Below are 23,150 nucleotides of genomic sequence, written 5' to 3' on the forward strand. Positions count from 1 at the left end.
TCTGTTTAGGTTTAAACAGAGAGAAGGCGAAAAAGAGAGACGAGAGGCTCACACCATGAGCCGACAGTTCTCAATTCACAACACGCATCCATCCAATCTACATCAGGCAGACCAAAACTCAAGCACTTCACACCTCGCTACTGCACCAGCAAATCTTCAAAAATAAATGTTACGCGTTATCCATGGCCTTACCTTGATGTGGCAGTGGTCTGCAGATGCATCCCGTGGTGTAGCAGCCTACCACATCCATTTAGTATTGGCAATATAATATTATACTCATTGTCCAAGCCAGGCTGGCAGCTCTCATTCAAAAACAATCCTCAACTACGGTGTCCCAGAGGAGGTGCGGGCGCAACGAGTCACGCTATTAAAAATTACTAGCGCTAATAAAAAAATAAAGATAATTCTGCATCATGTCAAAAAGGAGTGGGCCTGATATCAGATGTTTTTTTTAAAGCCAAGCAGACATGCACAGTAAGTGTCGGTATTGTATGAGCTAGATGAATAATATAATAACATCCTATAACGTTAGTTATCATGACTATGGTTTTTAGCCAGCTAGCAATTAGCCGCTGCCAGCGGCACACTGTTGGCTGGCAGTATTCCTCCCTCGTGCTTGGTACGGGGGATGGTGCAGGTTAAGGTTATGTCCGATGATTTTAGCAATAGCTCCCGTTAGCATGACTCATAACTCACACGGTACTTATTATACATCGACCCAATCAAGCCATCTCTCAACGGCACCACTATATCTATTAATCATACATGGGTTTCAGAGCGTAGTTCGAGATTCCTGCCTATACCAACTCATTACAGAATAAAACAAAAGGGAAACGTCCCTGTATAAAGCACAGTGGCAGCGCTGAGGAGCACATTATGCACTTCTGTAGTTCTTCTGTTCAAAGGTTATAACGTCACCTAGTGAGAGAGAGAGAGAGAGAGAGAGAGAGAGAGAGAGAGAGAGAGAGAGAGAGAGAGAGAGAGAGAGAGACCTTGACGCTGTGTTTTAATACGGCTGGACGCACTCCATGTCCGGCTTAAAAAGTGGGGGGGACAAAATGAGTCTTGACGAAAAGTGGGGGGTACATGTACCCCCCATCCCCCCCGTAATCGACGTCTATGGATAAATCCCATGCGATACCTGGCGTAGGGAGGTATTTGCGCCAGAATCTGCACCAGTTTCCACGCGAGTTTGATAAATGAGTTCACTATCTTTAACACGGATGCCAGTTTGATTCACATCACATATTAAGAAACACTTTTGACTATGTGACAGATGGTGTCGCTGTATTACGCTCTGCCTAATAAAAAAGAGAGTGACTGTTCAAGGTTTAACCTGTCAGTGCAGCTCCTCCCAGGTAATTTGTCTATTTATTTGTCATTTTATACGTTTGTTCTGTTTGACTTGTTACCTTTTCTCCGTTGTTCCTGCTGTCTATACATCATCCCAGTATTTTTCCTTTAGCAAAAAAAACAAATGCAACAAAATGCTCATTAAATGTTTTGCTCCTGCAGAGAAAATGGATGAAAATGAGAAGATATACAATCTGAAAATAGAGGTTTTGTAAGTATAATCAAAAAGTCATACTGATCAGTATTACAGTAACATGGCTTTTTACACAGAAATGAAATTATATTCAATGTGACACTACATTAAGCTTTTGTTTTAACCATACTGTCCATTCTCTATCCAGGTACAAGGACAAAGAGCATGATGCTACCATGTCAATCTTGGATATTGGCTTGCTAACTGGATATGAAGTTAATACAGACGACCTGAAAGCAGTAAGATCTTAATTTAAGTTTTTACCATAAGATTTTACTTATGCACACATTCCCTCAAAATCAGTTTTATGTTCTGTCTAATGATGCATATATAAACCCCTGCATGTGTGTGTGCGCGCGCGCGTGCGTCTGTGTGTGTAGTTGTCCACAGGACGTGCACGCACCATCTCAAGATATGAAATGAACACAGCCCTATCAGAAAGAGGCTCTCTCATCATCTACCTTGATAAAGTAAAACTTTCTTCCCAACATCCCCTTTTCTCTCTGCCTTGTTCTGTATTCATGTATCTCTGTCTCACATTTGATATCATTCTCCAAAGGTTTCTCACACTCGACCAGAGGAGATCAATTTCAGGATCCATCGGAAGATGAAAGTGGGCGTCTTACAACCAGCTGCTGTGTCCGTCTCTGAATATTATGACCGTAAGTCTCACAAATACTAAAACATGCTGCCCCCATGAGCTTCAACATTTGTTTCTTTGCTGCTATATAACGCTGTGGATAAGCAGGCATTACTGTATTTCATTTCTGATGTGTTGCATTAAGCACTATTTCCTTATTGTTATTATTTTGAAATGTCTTTGTTCCTTGTTGCAGAAACAAACTGTGTGAAGTTCTACCACCCACAGAGGTGGGCTGGGGAGTTACTGCAGCTCCAAGGTCCCAATGGGGTAAAGATATGTGCTGAAGGTAAGCAGGATGATGTGTCATTGAAACCACACAACATCAACTCTGTGCTTCATAGAGGTGAAACATTGATCAGTCATTATTGACAATTATCATTGTAACTGGCTCTAAGAAGTTGTACGTATGCACAGCAGTACTCTGATCAAATTGCTATTCAGCATGATGACATGCTCAAAATGAATATGCTAACATGATGATGCTCAGCAGATAAAATAATCATTATTGTCACCATTTTATTTCAGTATGTTGAAGGTATGAAAACAAAGACATGGCACAATAAAAGATTTAACAAGAGGAGAGCACTATTAAAGTCAGAGTACACTATGTGCACAATTATTAGGCAAGTTGTATTTTTGAGGATTAATTTTATTATTGAACAACTACAGTGCTCTCGGTCAACGCAAAATGTTAATTAACCTGAATGTTTAAGAAAGTAAAAGTGAGGTTTTGTCTTTCTTAAGAGAAAATATATATATGCACAATTATTAGTCAACTATTAGTGTGCACAATTATTATGCAACTAAATAAAAAAAACAAAAATGTTCCCATCTCACTTGTTTATTGTCATCTGTTAAATTGAGAATAATAAAACAACTCAACATTTACAAATAAACATTTCTGATATGTCAACAAACAAAAAGAATCAGTGACCAACAGCCACCCTTCTTTTCAATAACTGTCACAAGCCTTCCATTCATTGAGTCTGTCAGTTTCTTGATCTGTTGACGATCAACTTTTTGTGCAGCAGCAACCACAGCCTCCCAGACACTGTTCCGAGAGATGTACTGATTTCCTTCACTGTAAATCTCCCGTTTAAGCAAGGCCCACAGGTTCTCAATAGGGTTTAAGTCAGGTGAGGAAGGGGGCCATGTCATTATTTTTTCAGCCTTAAGGCCTTTACTGGCTAGCCATGAGGTTGAGTACTTCGATGCATGCGATGGAGTATTGTCCTGCATAAAAATCATGGTCTTCTTGAAAGATGCAGACTTTTTCCAGTACCACTGCTTGAAGAAAGTGTCTTCTAAAAACTGGCAGTAGGTTTGAGAGTTGATTTTGAGGCCATCTTTAACCCAAAAAGGTCCAACTAGCTCATCTTTAATAATACCAGCCCATACCAGTATCCCACCTCCACCTTGCTGGCGTCTGAGTCGAAGTGGAGCTCTGTGTCCGTTACTGATCCAGCCACGGGCCCATCCATTTGGTCCATCAAGAGTCACTCTCATCTCATCAGTCCATAAAACCTTTGAAAAATCTATCTTCAGATATTCCTTGGCACAGCCTTGACATTTCAACTTGTGTGTTTTGTCACCCAAGCATGGGGCGACTGTGGCTCAGGTGGTTATGCGGGTTGGCCAACGATCCAAGGGTTGGCGGTTCAATCCCCGCCCGGCCACTTGTGTCATTGTTGTTGTGTCCTTGGGCAAGACACTTCACCCACCTTGCCTTGTGTGAATGTGAAAAAATCCTCACTTGCCTAATAATTGTGCACACAGTGTATATCAAAAGTTACCCTAAGGAAAACACAAGGGCTGACCCCGAATAGACTATTCAACAATTCGATGGGAAGAGCCTGATTCGACTGCCAATCTCACAGTTGAATAGTAGCAAAATGTGTATGTGAAAGAGGGATCATTCTTTTTGGCTATGTGGTGGTGCTGTCGGCCTATGTTTGATTGTACATGGAATTGCTGTTTCTCCCAATAAATCAGTATACAGAAATATAAATATCAGCCTATACATTTGACTGTTATTAAAAATAATTTAAGAAATCTCCTTAAGTGGCCTTTACATAAAACGTTGTGCTCATGCTCAGTTATGTACAGCACAGCCAAATGCATAGCGTAGCTCAGGTGTATGTCATCAAAAGTTAAGCGGGGTAGGGGGTGATCCAAGTGGTGTGCCACACCAAGTGTAGCGCTGTTTATAACCTAAGTGGTTTATACCACAACATACATCGTATTCATATTATCTTGTTTGATTGCGACGCACATAATTCTGTACCACGGGAATTCCTCTGTCTCCAGCTGTCCGCCCATACTGCGTTTTCAGAGTGTAGCACGGCACAGCGGCGCTCAGGTAGCAGGAATCCCTGCGATCCATCAAATGTGAAATGTTGTTGGTTGTGCTCCAGAAAAAGTAAACTAGAATGGTAAAAAAAACAGTATTACGCTCTCAGACTTTAGACTATGGTATTCTCAAGCCGAGCTGTATTCCTAGTGGTAAAGAAAATATCTTGCACAATATACCACCAGTAAAGTGCCCATCTGAGATGGAATATGGTTAACAGTAAAACCTCATCCATCAGAATAACTCAATAACATACTTTAATTGTGACCAACATACAGTTGCACTCATCTGTCAACTCATTCACATACAAATATTCAATGTGTGCTTATTTAATCAGGTAATCATTTGTGTATTTACTTTTTGCTGAATGTGTATTTCCAGAGGAATGCAGCATGCAGAAGAAGGGCAATATCAGCAACAATCAGCGCACAGACAAGGCCTGTGAGACTACACTGACCAGCAAAATAGATTTTGGTGAGAGTTCATGTAAAAAAACTGCATTTAAATAGCACTTTTGTAATAAATAAAAGTGTATATAGTATACAGTATGTGTGTGTGTGAATCGGAGAGAGAATACGTAAGCAAGGGATATAGAGGGCTAACAAACTGCTACTTTTCTGTCTTCAGTGTACAAAGTGAGACTGGAAGATTTTGAATATAGTGAGTTCACTGACATCTACAATATGCTGGTACAGAGTATCATCAAAGAAGGTGGGTATTAATCTTTGAACTACCTAACAAGAACCCCTGATGATGATTTCCCCAAAATAGTTTATTATGTGCATTAAAGGTGGCTTAACCATTTTCTCCTCTATCTGAAATTAGCCATCATGTTATCAATCCTTTCCTCTAACTCTCTGCAAGAATGTTAGTAGCTGCATTTACTAAATTGTTTATTTAAGTATCATGATTCTACTTCGAGCATGTGAGAAAATGGGGTCATCCCTATGGTCCCACAGCCACCTTCCTGAAATAGGCGATTAAGTTCACAGTCGGATGGTTAGGGTTAGGTGACAGCGAGAGTTAAACTCCAGGGCCCCCCAATTGGGGGACCCTTGACCTGTGAGAACTCACTGCAGCAAAAGGTATAAAACTCTGCCCTAATTATGTAAAAATAGTCATACTGCACATCAAATTACAAAGGAGAAACTCTGCTACAAGCACATATAAGTCATTTTACACAAACAAATAGCATCTCAAATGAAAGCTTAGGCCATGATGAATTCAACAGTATCACTATTATTTCCCTAACCCTACAACAAAAACTCAGTGAACCAGCAACCAAAGAATACAAAGGTATATTTTTTACAGCGACTAACATACATTCTGAAACTATTCAAATAGACCTTGTAGATGCATATAGAGATATACTGTATTCAATTGGGCATGTCATTTTCAAGCAGAAACCTAAAAAAATAGGCTGGAGCTTAAAGCTGTGAACACACCGCACTGGCCGCGCGGCAAGATTACATACAAAGTCAATGTTCTAGCGCGTCGCCGCGCGTCCACCCCAGAATCGGCGGCGGGCGTTTCCGTGGCCGCGCCTCATCAAAGCGCATGAATGAAAGGCGCTACCATTTGTGGCGCACGCAGAAGATGAAAATATTTATCTTTTTGGCGTCGCCGCGATAGCCTATCAGCGTTGAGATTGCCCGGTGGTCTGCAAGCCACGGTGGAGTGAGGACATTGGGCTTCCAATTAGGGCTGGGCGATATATCGAATATATTCGATATATCGCGAGATGTGCTCCAGGGGATGTATAAAATGACCCTATCGCGACCATCGAATACAAATTGGCACGTAATGTGTTATTTTTAGCCGCCGCCGCCACCGGCAAACTCGCTGGTGTTCGCTTCTCTCGCTCTTTCCTGTGGCTCTCTTCCTCACAGACTCACATGCATTGGCAACTCACTCACTCACCCCTCCCAACCAGAGTCTCCTGGGCGCGCATCTGTGACGTAGTCTGTGCCCTGTGAGTGTTTACTTTTATCGCCATGTGAAAACAACGACGAGAGGGGGAGAAAAAAAGACGAGGGCTCTGCTCTTATGACAGCCGAACGAGCGGGTGGAGGGGGCGCGAAAGACGGCGAAGGCGGCTGTCGTTCATAGCATGGACCTTTTTTGTAGACGGGCGCTTGACAGCATAAGGGGCCGCTGTACAGAGCCTGGTCCTTATGAGAGGAAAGCGAACGAGTGCCGGGGGAGTTTTTGGTCCAACGTCACACAACCACGGCATCCCATTTAATTCTCAGCCGTATTTATTTAAATCCTCTGATTGTCTTCCAGTTTTATTTTCATTAACTAAATACAGGAGAATTAAACAATAAGGCAGGTAACAGGGACGATGAGCCACCTGCTGTTTGCGCTTGCATGAATCTCTCTCTCGGACTAACAGGCAGAAAACGAAACTTAACTTAGACAGGGAGCAACTGCTCTTAAAGCGACAGTAACCATTATACAGTCAGAGCATTTTATACACAGACTACTATTATGGATCAAAACCTGTTCTGCATTTAAAGTGTGGCTGCTATCTTCAGGGGGTTAGTGGTGATAAACAATTAGTGAGTGGTTGTAATGAGTCATAATTAGTGTTCTCAGTTTACAGATTAACAGAAGATGGAAAAAACAGTTTCCAAATAAAATAATGCTGGATCCATTGTATGGGAGTGGAAGGATGTGGAATAATCAATACAATGTGCAAACTCTTTGCCATGTGCAAGTTTCAAATTGTTTCAATAGAAAGCACTAAAGAATATAAACATGTTTCATGTAGCCTAATGCATTGTTAGTGCAGGCACATTTTGCAGGGACTATTTAAATCATATTACTGGTGTGATGTTATGCAAAAAATAAATTAAATTGAGCATTTAGGATGTGCTCTAGAGGAGATTTGAAATATATCGAGATATATATCGTGTATCGAGATATAGTAAAAAAATATCGAGATATTGATTTTGGCCCATATCGCCCAGCCCTACTTCCAATACATTCTGCAAATATGTGTATTTGCATCTGTTTAGCTGTTGGTGGTTGTACTTTAGCCAAGGTAGCGCCGGTTAGCTTGGTGAAACTCACCCAGCTGTGTGCTGTTCCGGAGGATAATATGAACCCAAACTTGACGGCAGTGTCCGTGTGGAATTCCAATATAGTACAGCGGAGCACCGGTGTTGTCCTCCGCCAGACCCGGCGCACTTTCACGTTAGGGTAGGCTGATGTCGGCCTTTATTTTTTCCGCTGAGCACACACTGCTGTTGTTATTGTGTTTAGTATGTTGCTGAATTGCTGTTAATGTGTGTGTATTTGCGATCGGGGTGCGTCTTCATGCTGTTTTAGTGCTATTTGTGACTGCCGCTGGTTAACCAGTGTACCTACATCTGTATTTTGTTGTTGTTGTTGTTGCACCGTAAGTGTGACGGGTCTGATCTCAGAAACGGCGTCAGGAATATATGGCCCAATATGATCAAGTGGCGAGCAACTTGCGTTCACGCGGCCAACCGCCGCAGGGGGCCAGTGCGGTGTGTTCGCAGCTTTAGAGGTTAGAAAAGACACACTCCCGAGAAAACAACAGTCATTTTTTGCAATGCACATTTAGGCATGCATTTAATCCTAAAATACTGTTTCTACAGGAAGTTATGATGTCGGCCCTGAGGGTAAACTGCGTACGTTCCTCAGCTATCAACACTGCAGAGAGTCTTTAGGGCTGGACGTAGGCAAAACCTACCTTGTCATGGGCACATCCAAAGATATTCTCAGAGATGACAAAAATCAATTGTAAGTTTGTTCTTTGTGTGAATGTGCATGTGTGTAGTGAGTCCACCCCCAATAACAATTGTGTTTGCCTATATTGTGCTATAGTTAATCTACTACTGTTGATACTTATAATAGTTACCCAATGAACCTTTTTTTCGGGTTTTTGCCTTTTTATGTCATGTTCTCACGTGTCACCGATATCTGGCCACATAAAGACTTCACTTTGCTGTCCTCAGGTATCAGTATGTACTCAGTGAGAGAACCTGGATTGAGTACTGGCCCACAGATGCTGAGTGTCAAGCTGCAGAATACAGACTTACCTGTTTGGGCCTGGAGGAGTTGGTCATACAGTTAGAGATGTTCGGATGTGCAGCAAAATGAAACTAGACGTAATAAAATATCCTTTTTCAAAATGGTTTTTATTTCTCATTTTTTTGTGTAATGCAAACTTTTACTGCTATAAGATATAAAGGATGCAAACGTTACAGAGTGAAACTGTATTGGTTATGGTATAAGGATCTTCAAGTCATTATGTGTTTGACAGGTAAATATTACTTTCTAGTTAAAGTATAATAAACATAATACATTTAACTTGAAGAACAATCTTAACACAATGTTTTCTTAATGTTGAGCATGGTGGAGTGATGTAGGCTATAGACCCCTTATCAGTCTACGTCACACAGCGTCACTCCCCGCTCTACTGCGCATGTCAGCCGCAGTAAGAGACGAGAGCGACACGAGCCACAATCATGTCTTGTTGTGCTGTTGGATGCACAAACCACCGCTGTATAATTACATAAATGAGTTGTGAAATGTTTACAATAAGGACAGTGACCGGAGACGAGGCTATAGCAATGGAAAGCAATGGAGGCTTATTTACAATGACCCAGGCGTTATACATCTCCGTCCTCTTCCCTTGTGTTTGACTAGGCAGTAGGGGTTTGCACGTGTAGCCGGTAAGTAGGCTAAATCATACCATTTAGGAAAAATCAATAAACGAAAACCGAGTGGGGTCGACATGTGCTAGCCTACTGTAGGCCACTAAAGCAGATAACGCAACACATGATTGTGTTTGGTTACAATATTTATTCATTTAACTATTTAACTGCTCCACCATAAGTTTCACTTTCCTTCTCATCTCCGTCGCAAAAAGCTGGTCTGATCAGCTCGTGAGCCCTTTTTAAGATATTTTTTGGTCATTTTTATGCTTTATTTGACAGTGCAGAGAGACAGAGGTGAAATGGGGCAGAGAGGGGAGTGACATGCAGAGAACGACCGCGGGTGGGAATCGAACCCGGGTCTGCTGCTGGGCCCGGCCCGGGGGGGACGCCCTACCAACTGAGCTAAGGGCGCCCCCGGGAATTGCTACTAAAACACAAGATTATATGTCAACTCTGACCAATGGCTGCCAAGAAAGGACTCTAGAGCAGGTACTCTCCTTTAAGATTATTTCTCAGGTCAGTTTTTGTATTTGAAATAAAACTTGCACAACCATTCTGAAAGACAGCAGGATAGGTCACCAATCCAGTGCAGTTTGAGTCATGACATGGTAGGCATTACTGACTGTAGTGTAACAATGATCCAGAATATTATCCTCCATGGTCAGCCATTTAGTAAACTGTCTGTATTTAGGGAGTTCATGACTGAGGTTGCCTTTGTTAAAGGTTGCGGAGGACAATAACTAAGGAGTCAGAGTTTGTCACTATTCAGTATCTGATTGGCAAGCATGAGCCCTGCAGGTTTGTCTGTGTTGACATGTAAACACCAACCAGAATGTACGAAAATGCAAATAAAAAAAACAAAACAATGCGCAGCAAAACTCAGAGGCAGCCATCTGCAGCGCCATCTTGGAGAAACCTCTCTCTAGCTGTATCCCATTACAGAGACCGCATCCTTGGAAGGACACGGTCTACGCGGTCTATGAAGGCTATAGCCCGTGAAGGCCGATTCGAAGACCGAACGAGCGTTGTTAAACGAAACGGTCTACGCAGGTCTCTGTTTACGAGCATTTCCGGTTTGCGTAAAAAGCCATTACCTTGCCTGACGACTCGCCGCTCCTGTGCTGCCTAGCAACCCTGATTGCTGCCAACAGAAACAGCCTTGTCAACGGAGGAAAAAAGAAAAAGAAGTTGCCTACCAAACAAAAAGAAAAAAAAGTACAAGAAAAAAAGAAATGAAGATAAAAGTTAAAAAGATGGAGCAACACGTTGCTGTTTTGTTATTTTTTATTTTATTTTATGCCATCTGTGGAAAAAAACGCAATGAATCTTGGGATATGTTGGGCCGAGAAGGATCCATCTGTTGCAGCCTTCAAAACCGTGAAACGAAGGCTGCATTTCTCGGCCGCATATGAAGGAGCCTTGCAAATCGTTGCAAACGGAACAAGCCTTTGCGCGCCGCTATGATGCAATCGGTCTTCAAATGCAGCCTACGTAGGCTTTAACCCCTGAATTGAGATCCAGCTTGTATGTTTCTCTTTGTATGCCTCTTCATCACCATACAGTATCTCTCAAGTCAATACTCAGTATGTAATCAAAATATTAACAGTGTTGGGGAGAACGGGGGAATCTGAGGCATCGGGTAATGTGAGCCACCCCCTGTATCTAGGCAACGGAAAACATTTGTGGTCATGTGAGATATATGTTTTCAAGCCCCTCTCATTTCCCCATGGCCCTGAAAGCGAGGACCTCATGGTGCTGTGATAAGCATGTTTTTTTCACCAAAATAGGTACTTTGCATGTAAAAGTAAATGTTCTTGCTGTCAACTTAATCAACTGTTGTGCCAAAGCAAATGTATTCACGTAGAAAAACTTCTATCATACGTGTTGATGAACTACCAACATATAAAAGCCATGTGATGATATTAGCTAAAGATTAGCCTGAAATGCTAAGAGAGGTAGTTTTTTCTCAAATTGTGGTGGTGGGGGAAAGTGAGCCAAATGCTGTGGCCATGAGGCCCAAGTTAAGTTTAGTCTTAAACATATTTTAATGTAATATTACATGACATATGTTTTATTTTAATGTCATACACATTGTAGAAAAGCCATCATGCCAAAGAAATACACCAGGAAGACGACCTGGGGCAACCACACAGAAAGAGCACCTTCTCATCTTTCCCTGTAACCTTCAGGGCTGGAATGTAGAGTAGGCCTACTTGTAGAGTATGACAGGCTAATGTTATAATCCAGTTGGGTCTTCTCCTGTGTTCTGAGTCCCAGGCTGTTCTCGCTGGTTCTGATTTTCGGTAACGCTTTATATTAAGGTTCGGTAACACTTTAGGTCGATAGTCCACAGTTGACACTCAACAAGCCATCAGTTGATACGCAGTTGCATGTCAACAGTGAATGAGTTTACATATCTCAACAGATACGTAACATGAATTCAACTAACTGTAAGTTAACCATAAGTTGCACTATTAGTAGATGATTAGTTGACATTCAACAGAGCTTGTTCAACAGAAGATCTTGTGAAGCTAGGCAGCGCTAGGCTCATGCTAACGTTGCTAATATAGCTAGCGCGCTAGGCGCAGCGCTAATGCTAACGTGGCTATGCTAGCGGGAGGCCGCGTCGCTAATATATATGACATTATTCTTACATACACAAAACGATATCTCACAAATACCTCAGTTAACTCACCAATTATTCCCTTTGGCTAATGGCAGCCTACTTGTGACCACCACGGGTCTTCAGTGTGAGATGGATGGGTTGGTCAAGCTGGCTTTTAGCACATAGCTTTACTGTCCAGGCACACATCCATTTTTTAGCTGCCCAGGTCAGTAAAACGAGCCCTCTCTGTCTCGAAAAAGCCCTAACCACGCTGGGGCAGTTCAAGTGCTTGAAAAAGGTGGGTAATCGTAATGTCGATAATATTCGAAAATCCAGACTCCAAACATATTATCACCTTCCCAAAGTTTAAATACATATTTATAGATGTATCTATGTTTTTTTATATAATTGTTAATATCAGCATATCAGCAATGGCCAGGGCTGTACGCTTATTTTTTTAGGTGGTAGCACTGGTGCTAGCAAGCAAAAAAAATCAGTAGCACAAAAATAAATTTGGTAGCACACAAAGTATGATCGAAAACTTGCATAACCTTAACCCTTGCATTTCGCTCTAATTACCTTTGAGCATGTCATCTTGGTCTCATTTGAGAATCTAAATTAATATTATATCCTAGTGTGTGCAGTAATAATGATAGAAAAATGAATAGGGGTGCACTGATTGCAATTTAGACAAAATAATCTAACCTGCCAATTGCAATTTTTTGATGATTCAGAATTATTTCTCCCCATAAAAATAATATCTATATATTTTTTGTATATACATATAGTTATTATATTATTAATAATATTTTTTTTTAGAAAATGTCCTATTAATTAAAACCAAACTTTAAAACGTTAAACATAGCATATTAAATAAATAAGGCTACATATTGGCACAATTGAGGATAAATTAAATAGGTTGTTGTGAATGTGTTGGGAGTAGCTCTTCCGTGGCTTATTATTTCAAACTTTGTTTAAATAGACTACTGTTGACTTTTCTCTGCAGCTGAATGAGTTGCCTTTCAAGCTAGAGCACTAGTGCTGTAAAGCGCTAACTTCCTGTTCTTACCGGCTTCAAAACAAAAGTCAACTCACGTTTGGGTGGTAACAGGCTTTTAATGTGAAAGCGCACAGGAAATGTTCTGTTTGCACACGCGCTAACTTAACTGCGGTAATGTTAAGAGCAGAGAGCCGTGTCCTTCCGGTTATTACCGTTGGTGAAGTTTATCGCCGCACGAGCACAGATCCCGAGCACACATCTTTCACCAGCCAAAGTGGAGTGTGGACTCAATACCTTACTTGCCTAAGACTACATTTACCCGCATTTGGAGTGTTAATGTAGAGCCCTCTAAGCAGTGTTGTGCAGCGCTCCTCAGTCTCTCAAAGCAGCATCTGCTCGTTAGCAACCTGTGCACTTGTGCGAGTGGACTTGTATTCATCATCGCACGTGATCAATTTCAGTAGCAAATGCGATCAAAACTGTCGCACTGTACAGCCCTGGCAATGGCTGTATAAACCTCTCAAGATTAGAAGACCTAAATAGGCCTACATAGAGTGGTGTGCAATACAATGCGAACGTATAGTGGTTACTGATAAATAACAACTATAACCTGTAGGACATTATTGATAATATTGTGAGCAGAAATTATATGAAACAAATATATATTGATCTATTAATGTGTATTTTAAACTTTGGGAAGGTGAAAATATGTTTGGAGAGACTTTATTTAGGAAACATATTTCATTTCTAACTGTATCGACATTACGATTTCCCACTTTTTTCAAGCACTTGAACTCCCCCAGCTTGGTTGGTAAGGGCTGTTTAAGCGAGAGGTCTGTTCTTTACTGGCAGCTAGAGAGAAGGTTGTGTATCTGGTCAGTAAAAGCAGCAGCTATATGCTAAAGACCGCTTGACCAACCAATCCATCTCACACTGAAGACCCGTGGTGGTCACAAGTATGCTGCCATTAGCCAAAGGGAATAATTGGTGAGTTAACTGAGGTATTTGTGAGATATCGTTTTGTGTATGTAAGAATAATGTCATATATATTAGTGTAACATACCCTCGGGGATGTAACGGTAAAAAGACGCACGTAGTCCGGGCATTTTTGCTGAATAGCCTGGGCGCGGTTACTCCCTGTATTACGGGAGCCAGTAGGTTCATGACGCTAATAAAGGGGGAGCGTCGCGGCCTCCCGCTAGCATAGCCACGTTAGCATTAGCGCCGCGCCTAGCGCGCTAGCTATATTAGCAACGTTAGCATGAGCCTAGCGCTGCCTAGCTTCACAAGTATCTGTCTAAATAAAGTGTGTTTATAGACACTAAACTGTATTTGAATAAATGTTTGCATGTTCCACATTCAAAGTGCACATTGCTATTTCAGTCTAAAGTGAGCAAAAACTGAGTCTATGCATGTGGTGTTGTGTAGAATGGTCATAGAGATTACATGTTTCTTTAATTAAAAAATAATTTCAATCTGTACAAGGTTCAGTGAGAATTGTATTTGATTAGGGTACCAAATATATTTTATTAAAGCAATAGAAAGCATTATGTGTTTTAATGTGGAACCACAATGCTATAATGATTTAGATAAAGGAAATCAAAATGCATTTGAACTATTTTGTGGTAATTCTCAGATCATTTCTTTCTATGTTCATCAACTGGGTGATAGGACAAGATTCCTGGATTCTTCAGCCCGACTGCTTCAATTGAAGAGGAGTACAGCAGGCCTGGAGTGGCTAGTAACCCAACAACTGGATCTAAAGAGAGCGAAAAATTATTCAAATGTGCTCATTCAAATAACAGTGGCAGGACCAGGTTAAACTAGTGGTTGGTCACAGGAGAGTGATAATTAAGTTGTTTTATCTTGAGTCCATAATGAAAAAAATGGCACTGTTGTGTTTTTTTTATGTTTTACTGAGAATCAACAATGACATACACTTCAAGGAAGAGAGAGAGTAGAAAATAAGTATTTTACATTTACTTGTCAAACCTAACTGCTGAATCAGTGTGTCTTGTTTCACCATTGCTGTTAATCCATTTTCTCCCGAGCTACTAGGAGCTTCAGATATTTTGGTCCATAACAAAATTATATATCTTTTTCTTACCATAACAAAGCGTTTCATGAGAACTGATGTTATATATTACATATGTTTGCTCAGTATCATAACTAGTGGTACTGGGTGTTATGGTACACTTTACTGAGCTTTTTGAATGTCAATTTTTGGACGATCTGTCGTTAAACAATTGCCTAAGTGACACCTAAATAAATACATGCATTAGTTTTATTGTCTTTTTTAGAGGTATTGATGGTACTTGCTGTGTACCTACATGTTGTGTAACTACTGAAAAAAGTTAAATTTACTTCAAATAAATGTTCTTTCCTGTTCAGATATGCTGCCTATATATTTTTTAACTTTACTTTGGGGTCATCCAGTGTTACTCATCAGTTGAGCAAAACTTGTCTCTATTTTGTACTGTTACTAGTTTGTAGATTGTCTACAGACACTAAACTGTTTTCACTTTAATTTGACAGTCCTAAGACCTCTCTACTAATGCTTAGTTGAATATCGACTGATAGTTTGTTGAGAATTAACTATTTTCTCTGTTTTGCTCTGTTGATAGTTTGCAGACACTAAACTGTTTTCACTTTAATTTGACAGTCCTAAGACCTTTCTACTAATGCTTAGTTAAACATCGACTGATAGTTTGTTGAGAATCAACTGATAGTCAACTATTTTCTCTGTTTTCCTCTGTTAATAGTGTGTAGACACTAAACTGTTTTCACTTTAATTTGACAGTCCCAAGACCTGTCTACTTATGCTAAGTTGAATATTGACTGATAGTTTGTCGACAGTCATATGACAATCAACAGGTAGTCACCTACACAGGGTGCCTATTGATTGATAAAACATTCTCATCTTTATTTTACAATGAACATATATGATCAACAGAGGGTTGAATGTTCATTCATTAGATGTGTTCCTTGTGAGTGGTGGGAAAGTTGATCCATATGAAAAGTAAGTTGAGAATTGGTTAATAACAGCAGTTGATAGTCAACTTACTAGAAGTTGACACTCAACTGATAGTTGAATATTTGTAAAGAACATGTAATAAAAAGTACAATGTCTGTTGCAGACTGTTTTTGTAAAAATAAATTAACAAAATAAAATTATTGTATAGTTAACTAACACTTAGTTGAATGCATGTTACATATTTGTTGACAAGCTTTGAGTATCAACTAACTCACTGTTTAATATCAACTAACCATCTACTAATAATGCAACTAATAGTTAACTGACAGTTAGTTGAATGCATGTTACGTGTACAAAACAACATCTACTAAAAATGCAACTTATAGTTAACTGACAGTTGAATGCATTCTAAATATGTATCAATTTAATCACTATTGAATATCAGCTAAACATCTACTAATAGTGCAACCTATAGTTAACAGACAGTTAGTTGAATCCTTGTTTTTTATCTGTTGAACAAGCTCTGTTGATTGTCAACTAATCATCTACTAATAGTGCAACTTATGGTTAACTTACAGTTAGTTGAATTCATGTTACGTATCTGTTGAGATATGTAAACTCATTCACTGTTGACAGTCAACTAATCATCTACTAATAGTGCAACTTATAGTTAACTTACAGTAAGGGTGTATTCACACTGGGAAAGTCCGCTAGTGCACTTGCTTTGGTCCAGACCAAATAGAGTTTTGATTTTTTTTGTTTGGTGTGGTCCACTTTCATATTGCCCCTTTTGCAAGTGAACCAGCATTACGAAGCAAAACCACACGTGATCTGAGGTCATTCATTCATTGGACAGACATTCTGGGGTGGAGAGAAACAGGAAGCACGAAGTTTAAACTGCGAAATATATATCATTGATATAATATGGGGCTAAAAATAATAAAAGGGCCTACATCTAACCTATAAATAAAGAGGAAAAACATCAAATTATTGTTGTTTCATATGGTCATAATGTGTAGCCTTATGTCAATGCCACGTTATGTGGCTTGTAGCCTACGATGTGAAACATCATTTTTACTGTATTTTTGGTGCTGGATGCGCGTCACGCGAGAAGAATAGGCTCAAGCTGACACTCAGCTGATTAAGCTGTGTATCAGCTGGGTCGGCGCAGTTCAGCTCCAAACTGACACGGGGATAGTATTGACGGTCCCGTACATGGGAAGCAAAATAAAAACACACACTTCTTGCGCAGCGTGAACCTGTTGGCACTGTGCGAGAGACGCTCCCCTCTCCTTCATCTGATCGCTGAACACATTCAGCATTTATATTGTTCTGGGCTCCCGGTCAAACCACAACTAATCTTCCTAATAATGGTGACAACAACACTTTCCCATAATGTGAAGCTGACGGCTATTTATTAAAAAAGAAAAGAAAGAAAAGGCACAGTGCCTCCTGCATTTGGGTCGGATCGAGTCCGAACAAATTCACACCACAAACGAACTGCAGCAGAGTGCGTTTGGAAACGCATCGAGACAACCTCTTCAGCTGGGTCTCGGAGCGTTTGTTTGGTCCGCACCCGAGTGCGATTGCTGTATTCACACCTGCCTGAAAGATGCGCACCGAAGGCAGAAGTGCATCTGAGTTCGTTTCAACCGAACTAAACACGGCATGTGTGAATACACCCTTAGTTGAATTCATGTTACGTATCTGTTGAGATATGTAAACTCATTCACTGTTGACATGCAACTGCGTATCAACTGATGGCTTGTTGAGTGTCAACTGTGGACTATCGAACTAAAGTGTTACCCATTTCACTACCAAAATACAGTCAATCTGAAAGAAAATCTGATGACTAGGGGTGGGAATCTCTTTGCATCTCACTTTACACTTACTTTTGTGATGATCATTAAAGACAATCAACAGATGAATTACCTTCTCTAATATTTTATTAGAAGAAAAAGCTTTTCTTGTCACAAATGTGACTTTCTATGAACAATGCAATTATAAATGCAGCTTGCATTTCAACACACCTAAAATGACACACCGTACACACGGTGTAGGTCTTGTCCATCTTCCCATCGACCTCATAGAAAACAAAATGCTGCCATATGTGCAGGTCGTATGGGTTTGCTGCTCTCATTCATTTTGTCAAACAACTAAACAACTTGCACATGTTTCATTGCACATGCGCAGTGGTGCAAGAAGTACTAGTAGGGGTGCAGCAAAAAAAATTAAAGTTATGGTTTTAACTGAGAGAATCGCGATGCATCGAATAATCGATTATTTTTCCCACCCCTACTGATGACACAACATCCTCAATGATATAAAAGTCTCATGCTTAAATGCCTCTTCTTTAACTAATTTGAACAGTGTAATGTCTCGAATTATTATTATGATGCAGAGACAGATTTTCACAAACAGAGGAGCTACCACAGACCAAGAGTGACCCAATAATTTTGCTCACTATATGATGTACTATCTACAGTAGGTCATGCAACTAAGAGGATAGCGCATTAGTTGTTCAGCTGTTTTGTCTCTGATGCCAGGTTGAGGTTTTGAATCCTGATGACACTCCTGCACAAGGTGTTGCAGTGGTGGTCAGTCCAGGCCAGGTGCAGGGCTTCACTGCGGACAATGGCATGGCCAGGCTGACTATTAATACAGCCAGAGGGGCCAACAGTCTGACTGTCCAAGTAAGTCCCTAACACTTTATACATTAACCCGGATTTTTTACCATTCGCTTGAAGTGGTAGAATCAAGCAGAACTATCACCCTACTCTTTTTGGGTTGGTAATAAGTGAATGGTGAACATGTTACCAACTTGCTACTTGTTTTTTTTTTATCATACTCTGTCAAGATATTTATAGTAAACCTTTGTTAATTCTCGTCAGTGTTATGTCTTTATTTTATTTCATTGAGCAATGTTATATTGCTAGATAGGCTTAGTGGTTCCAGACAAGGCCACGATAGGATAGGTTAGACTTGAATATATATATTAATATTTAACTGTGTGTCTTTAACTGTAGGCAAAGACCAATGATCATCGTATTTTAAGTGAAAGACAGGCATCAGCAACCATGGAAGCTAAGCCATATGTCACCAGGAGCCACAACTACATCCATATAGGTGAGCATCCTGAAATAGCTTCAGGTGGTGAAAAAGGTGGTGATGTTGGTGGTGATGGAAAGTATGTGCCTGCCATTCAATAGATACAACAGTATCTAGCACTCATTGTAGCATTTCATCTTTGCAGGTGTGGATACAGCTCAGCTGGAGATAGGAGACAACCTTAAAATAAACCTCAACATACATGGGCCGGGGGCTGAAGAAAGTGACATCACGTACCTGGTGAGAAATATTTAACTCCTGTGCATGTGTGCCCAGGGGCGCAACTAACCACTTTCTGGGGGGTATGCAGACACTTAGCAGGCGCCCCCCCCCCCCCCCCCTGAATTACAGACTTCCATTTTAAGTTACATATTAGAGCAGGTGATCGGCCCAACCATGTCATGTCTGCCTGCACTGATTAAAAGTAAAGGACACACAGTGAAGAACAGGTTGGTCAGCAGAAATAAAAACCATACTGGGCATTTAGGTTTTTGTGGCCGCACTAGTGTCAGGCATGCAAACTCATATGCCATGAAAAAGGTGACATGTCTGAAAACAAACCCCTGCAGGGGGGTCTGGGGGTTTCCCCCCCATATTTTTTTGTGATTTGAACATGTAAAATAAGCAATTTGTTGTACTCTGGAGAAGAGAATTTAAGACAAAGAAAACTTTTATTTCAGTTCAAATGAATAGTAAAATGAGCCAAACAAGTTTGTCAGCCAACCTTCTTGACTTTACCCATACAAAGTGTGTAGGTATTTACTAAGAAAAACGTTAAAAAACAGCTCAGAAAAAAGGTTCAATGGGAAAAACCAGCTTGTTGATAACACTTTTTTTAATAAGACAGAAAATAACTTAGAGCCTCAAATCTAAGATTGGAGCAAACAGAATTTTCATTATCATTGCTACACAACCATCAATCAGACACATATCTTTCTGTCTCTATCTATCTCTCTCTCTCTCTCTCTCTCTCACTCTCTCTCTCTCACACACACACAACTCAAGTTGTGCGCTGGAACGGTGCAAAATATGATAATAGTGGGAAACAGGTGAGCGTGTTGTTTGGGCGCTGACCTGCTATAATCACTACACTACCATTCAAAAACAATAAAAAGCAATAGTCAAAAATGTGAGGTGACACGTTAATCTGCAGTGACAATCCGCGACTCGCGGCCTATAATCCGTGTGCATTAATCAATACAATCGGCCATATGCGTACGGTGTATTTATTCATTCAACCACTTTGAAAAGCTTTTTTCATCCATGCAATCTTTCTCCTTCTCAATCTTCCCGTTTTATTTTTTATGCCCCGCGAGACCTTTCTTTACAGCCTATCCATCTGTAGGTCCCTGTCATCAGATGTCAACACGATTCAAATGAAAGCTCTCGCGCCCCAGCGCCCGCTCGAGGGGGCGCGCACTGGAGCGCTATAGTGTGGGGAGGAGGAGGCGAAGGAGCGGGGGGGCGCCTATTCAGTGACTTACCTCTGTTATTGATCATATAATTTACACAAACGCTGTTGAATACAGAAAAATGCTGACTCCAAATCATTTTCCCCCGATCGCTTTGGCGCCCCTCTAGTGCGGCGCCCCTATGCGGCGCATATAGTGCATACCCACTTTTTGCGCCACTGTGTGTGCCCATACCTAAACCGTTTTCGATGTGTCCCACGTCCTGTGCAGTAATGTCATTTAAGTACTGATGTGTGTATCTCTGTCTGCAGATCATGAGTAGAGGTCAGCTGGTGGATAAAGGCCGTTTCAAGAAAAGTGGTCAAGTACTGATTTCCCTGTCCATTCCAATTAAAAAAGAGATGCTGCCATCATTCCGCATCATAGCCTACTACCATACAAATGCCAATGAAGTTGTGTCAGACTCTGTTTGGGTGGATGTAGAGGACTCTTGCATGGGCTCGGTGAGACACACAACACTTTAATTAGGCAAACTACACACCCATATTGAAACTGATAGATTTAATTGTATATTTGTAAGACACACTTTTTAAATCCATATAACAGTGTCAACAAATTCCAATGTGCATCTCTCATTCATTGCTCTTCCTTCCTATTTAAGTTGAAGTTGGAATCCACCAGGACAGCTCCATCCTATGAGCCGCGCAAGATGTTCGGTCTGAGGGTAACTGGAGACCCAGAGGCCATAGTGGGACTGGTGGCAGTTGACAAAGGCGTCTACGTATTAAACAACAAGCACCGCCTCACACAGAAGAAGGCAATTTATTTATTTAATTTGAATTTATTGATTAAAGTAGAGTCTTAAGTTAAGACTTTAATATGTCGACAGACTCAGATTGTCCAATGTCTGCCGGGAGATTGTTCCAGAAGCAAGGAGCTTGGTTGGAGAAGGCCCTGCTGCTAGCAGGCTTTAAACTCTGGGGAACGGCATGGAGCACTGCATTCATAGACCGTAGTGCTCGGGATGGGGCATAAAGAGCAATCAGAATAGACAGGTATAACGGTGCGAGCCCATTGACTGCCTTATAGGCCAGAAGCAGCACCTGAAAGTCTGATCTGACAGGGAGCAAATGAAGATAGGCTCAAATCGTAGCAATGTGTCCAAATGTTCTACTGTGCAAAATAAACTATGTCAAATCAACTGAGCCAACACTAGAACAAGCAGCGATGTGATGGATAAAAAGGCAAGCGGGTTAAGTTAAAGCTGCAGTATTTTGTTAAGTAAAACAGAAAAAAATATGTGTATTGGAACACAACAGAGCACGTGTGAGTAAATGTTTGCAAAATGCGTCAGAGCTGTCATGTGAGTCTTGCCTGTTTGTTTTTCTGTTAATGAATGACTTCCACCCTGCTCAGGTTTGGGACATTGTAGAAAAACTCGACACAGGCTGCACTCCAGGTGGAGGGAAGGATGGTATGGGTGTGTTCTACGATGCTGGGCTGTTGTTTGAGTCAAACACGGCTTCTGGGACTCCCTACAGACAAGGTGAGACTACTTCAATCACCTGGCTCATTCTTTTCCCTCCTCCTAATAATCTTACTAAGTCCTCCCAAATATCCAATGGTTTGGATCGATCCACCGTCAACCGCTTATCCGGGGTTGGGTCCTGAGGGCAATCGCTTTAGTAGGGGTTCTAGTTATTTCGGTCATGAGTCAACCTTCATGACCATAGAGGAAAGTAGGAAAAAAGACTGACTGGTAGATCGAGAGCTTTGCCTTCGAGCGAGTTAAAATCTATCCATCTATGCCATTTCTCCAGCAAATCTCATGCTCCGTTGTCCCTTCGCTGGAACAAAACCCTGTGGTACTTGAACTCCTTCACTTGGGGTAAGGACTCATACCCTACCCACAGTATAGCTAATTCATCGAGTTTTTGCCATGGCCTCAGATTGCTAAACTTGGTTGCACACTGTTCCATTGAGTGCTGAAGGTCAGAGCCAATGATTCCTTCAGGACCACAAAGCAGCAATGCAATCCAATGGACTGCAACACCTCCTGTCCCTGACACCAATCTCAATATCCTGTCCATGAACAAACAGTATTGGTAACAATATGCAGCCCTGGCAGAGGCCAAGATACAAAATTGGGCAACACGTCTGATTAAAGGTCAAATTAGGACATTAGCTGTCGATGTTTGGGTTTTTTCCTATTTTTCACCGTCATTTTAGGTGTAATGTAATGGACCGCAGAAGAACAGCATTATTGTGTTACCGTCATTAAGTACGGGCCCTCAATGTATTGAGAGCCCGTAATTATTACTCTCCACCATACTTATTCTTACTTCTTCTTCTTCATATTTCTTCCGCCTCATTTTCGAGCTCCTACTCCTCCCACACCGTTTCACTTAGAAACGCAAAAATTTCACAGAACGTCCGTCCCTACCCGCATGGTGTGCTATTATACAGTTTTTTGAATTTCCGCTAGGGGGCACTGTTATTAAGCCCCGACTGAAGAAACTTTGAGAGGCCACGCCCCTAAATCCGTAAATCCGATTGACTTGAAATTTCTCACACAGGTGTATGTTAGGGTGCTCTAGAAAAAAAGCCTCTGGGACCATATAAGTCCGCCTGGGAATATTTTTTGCTAATTAGCATAAACTGAAAAACAGGGTTTGAACCACAACTTTCTCAAATTTTACTTTATCAACACCAAATTTCTCACGAAGCTTCGGAGGACTATGACACACATGCCCGTAAAAGATTAGTAAGAAAGCATGAAAAATATGGCCGCCATTGACCAAAACGTTTACGCAGGGGCGGG

At 41.0% G+C, this 23,150-nt stretch overlaps 2 protein-coding genes across 2 annotated transcripts in view; both read left to right on the forward strand.

Annotated features, from left to right (window-relative positions):
* The window catches only part of LOC307252212 (complement C3-like), a gene marked incomplete at both ends in the record, with an annotated part of 38,320 nt that extends 29,650 nt beyond the window's left edge, over positions 1–8,670 (forward strand). Inside the window, 9 exons of the mRNA XM_080029834.1 lie at positions 1,277–1,358; positions 1,516–1,564; positions 1,695–1,785; positions 1,927–2,016; positions 2,106–2,208; positions 2,383–2,532; positions 4,921–5,013; positions 8,166–8,310; positions 8,526–8,670. Coding sequence (XP_079885960.1) covers positions 1,277–1,358; positions 1,516–1,564; positions 1,695–1,785; positions 1,927–2,016; positions 2,106–2,208; positions 2,383–2,532; positions 4,921–5,013; positions 8,166–8,310; positions 8,526–8,670 — 948 coding nt within the window. The remainder of the gene's footprint in view (positions 1–1,276; positions 1,359–1,515; positions 1,565–1,694; positions 1,786–1,926; positions 2,017–2,105; positions 2,209–2,382; positions 2,533–4,920; positions 5,014–8,165; positions 8,311–8,525) is intronic.
* LOC307251539 (complement C3-like) overlaps positions 1–23,150 on the forward strand; it is a gene marked incomplete at both ends in the record, with an annotated part of 113,295 nt that overhangs the window by 66,511 nt on the left and 23,634 nt on the right. Inside the window, 6 exons of the mRNA XM_080028907.1 lie at positions 18,356–18,502; positions 18,836–18,935; positions 19,063–19,157; positions 20,641–20,832; positions 20,991–21,146; positions 21,746–21,875. Of these exons, the coding sequence (XP_079885033.1) occupies positions 18,356–18,502; positions 18,836–18,935; positions 19,063–19,157; positions 20,641–20,832; positions 20,991–21,146; positions 21,746–21,875 (820 nt within the window). The remainder of the gene's footprint in view (positions 1–18,355; positions 18,503–18,835; positions 18,936–19,062; positions 19,158–20,640; positions 20,833–20,990; positions 21,147–21,745; positions 21,876–23,150) is intronic.

The sequence above is a fragment of the Ammodytes marinus genome (assembly GCF_949987685.1).
Source record: "Ammodytes marinus genome assembly, chromosome: 6".
In the NCBI taxonomy this organism is placed as follows: Eukaryota; Metazoa; Chordata; class Actinopteri; order Uranoscopiformes; family Ammodytidae; genus Ammodytes; species Ammodytes marinus.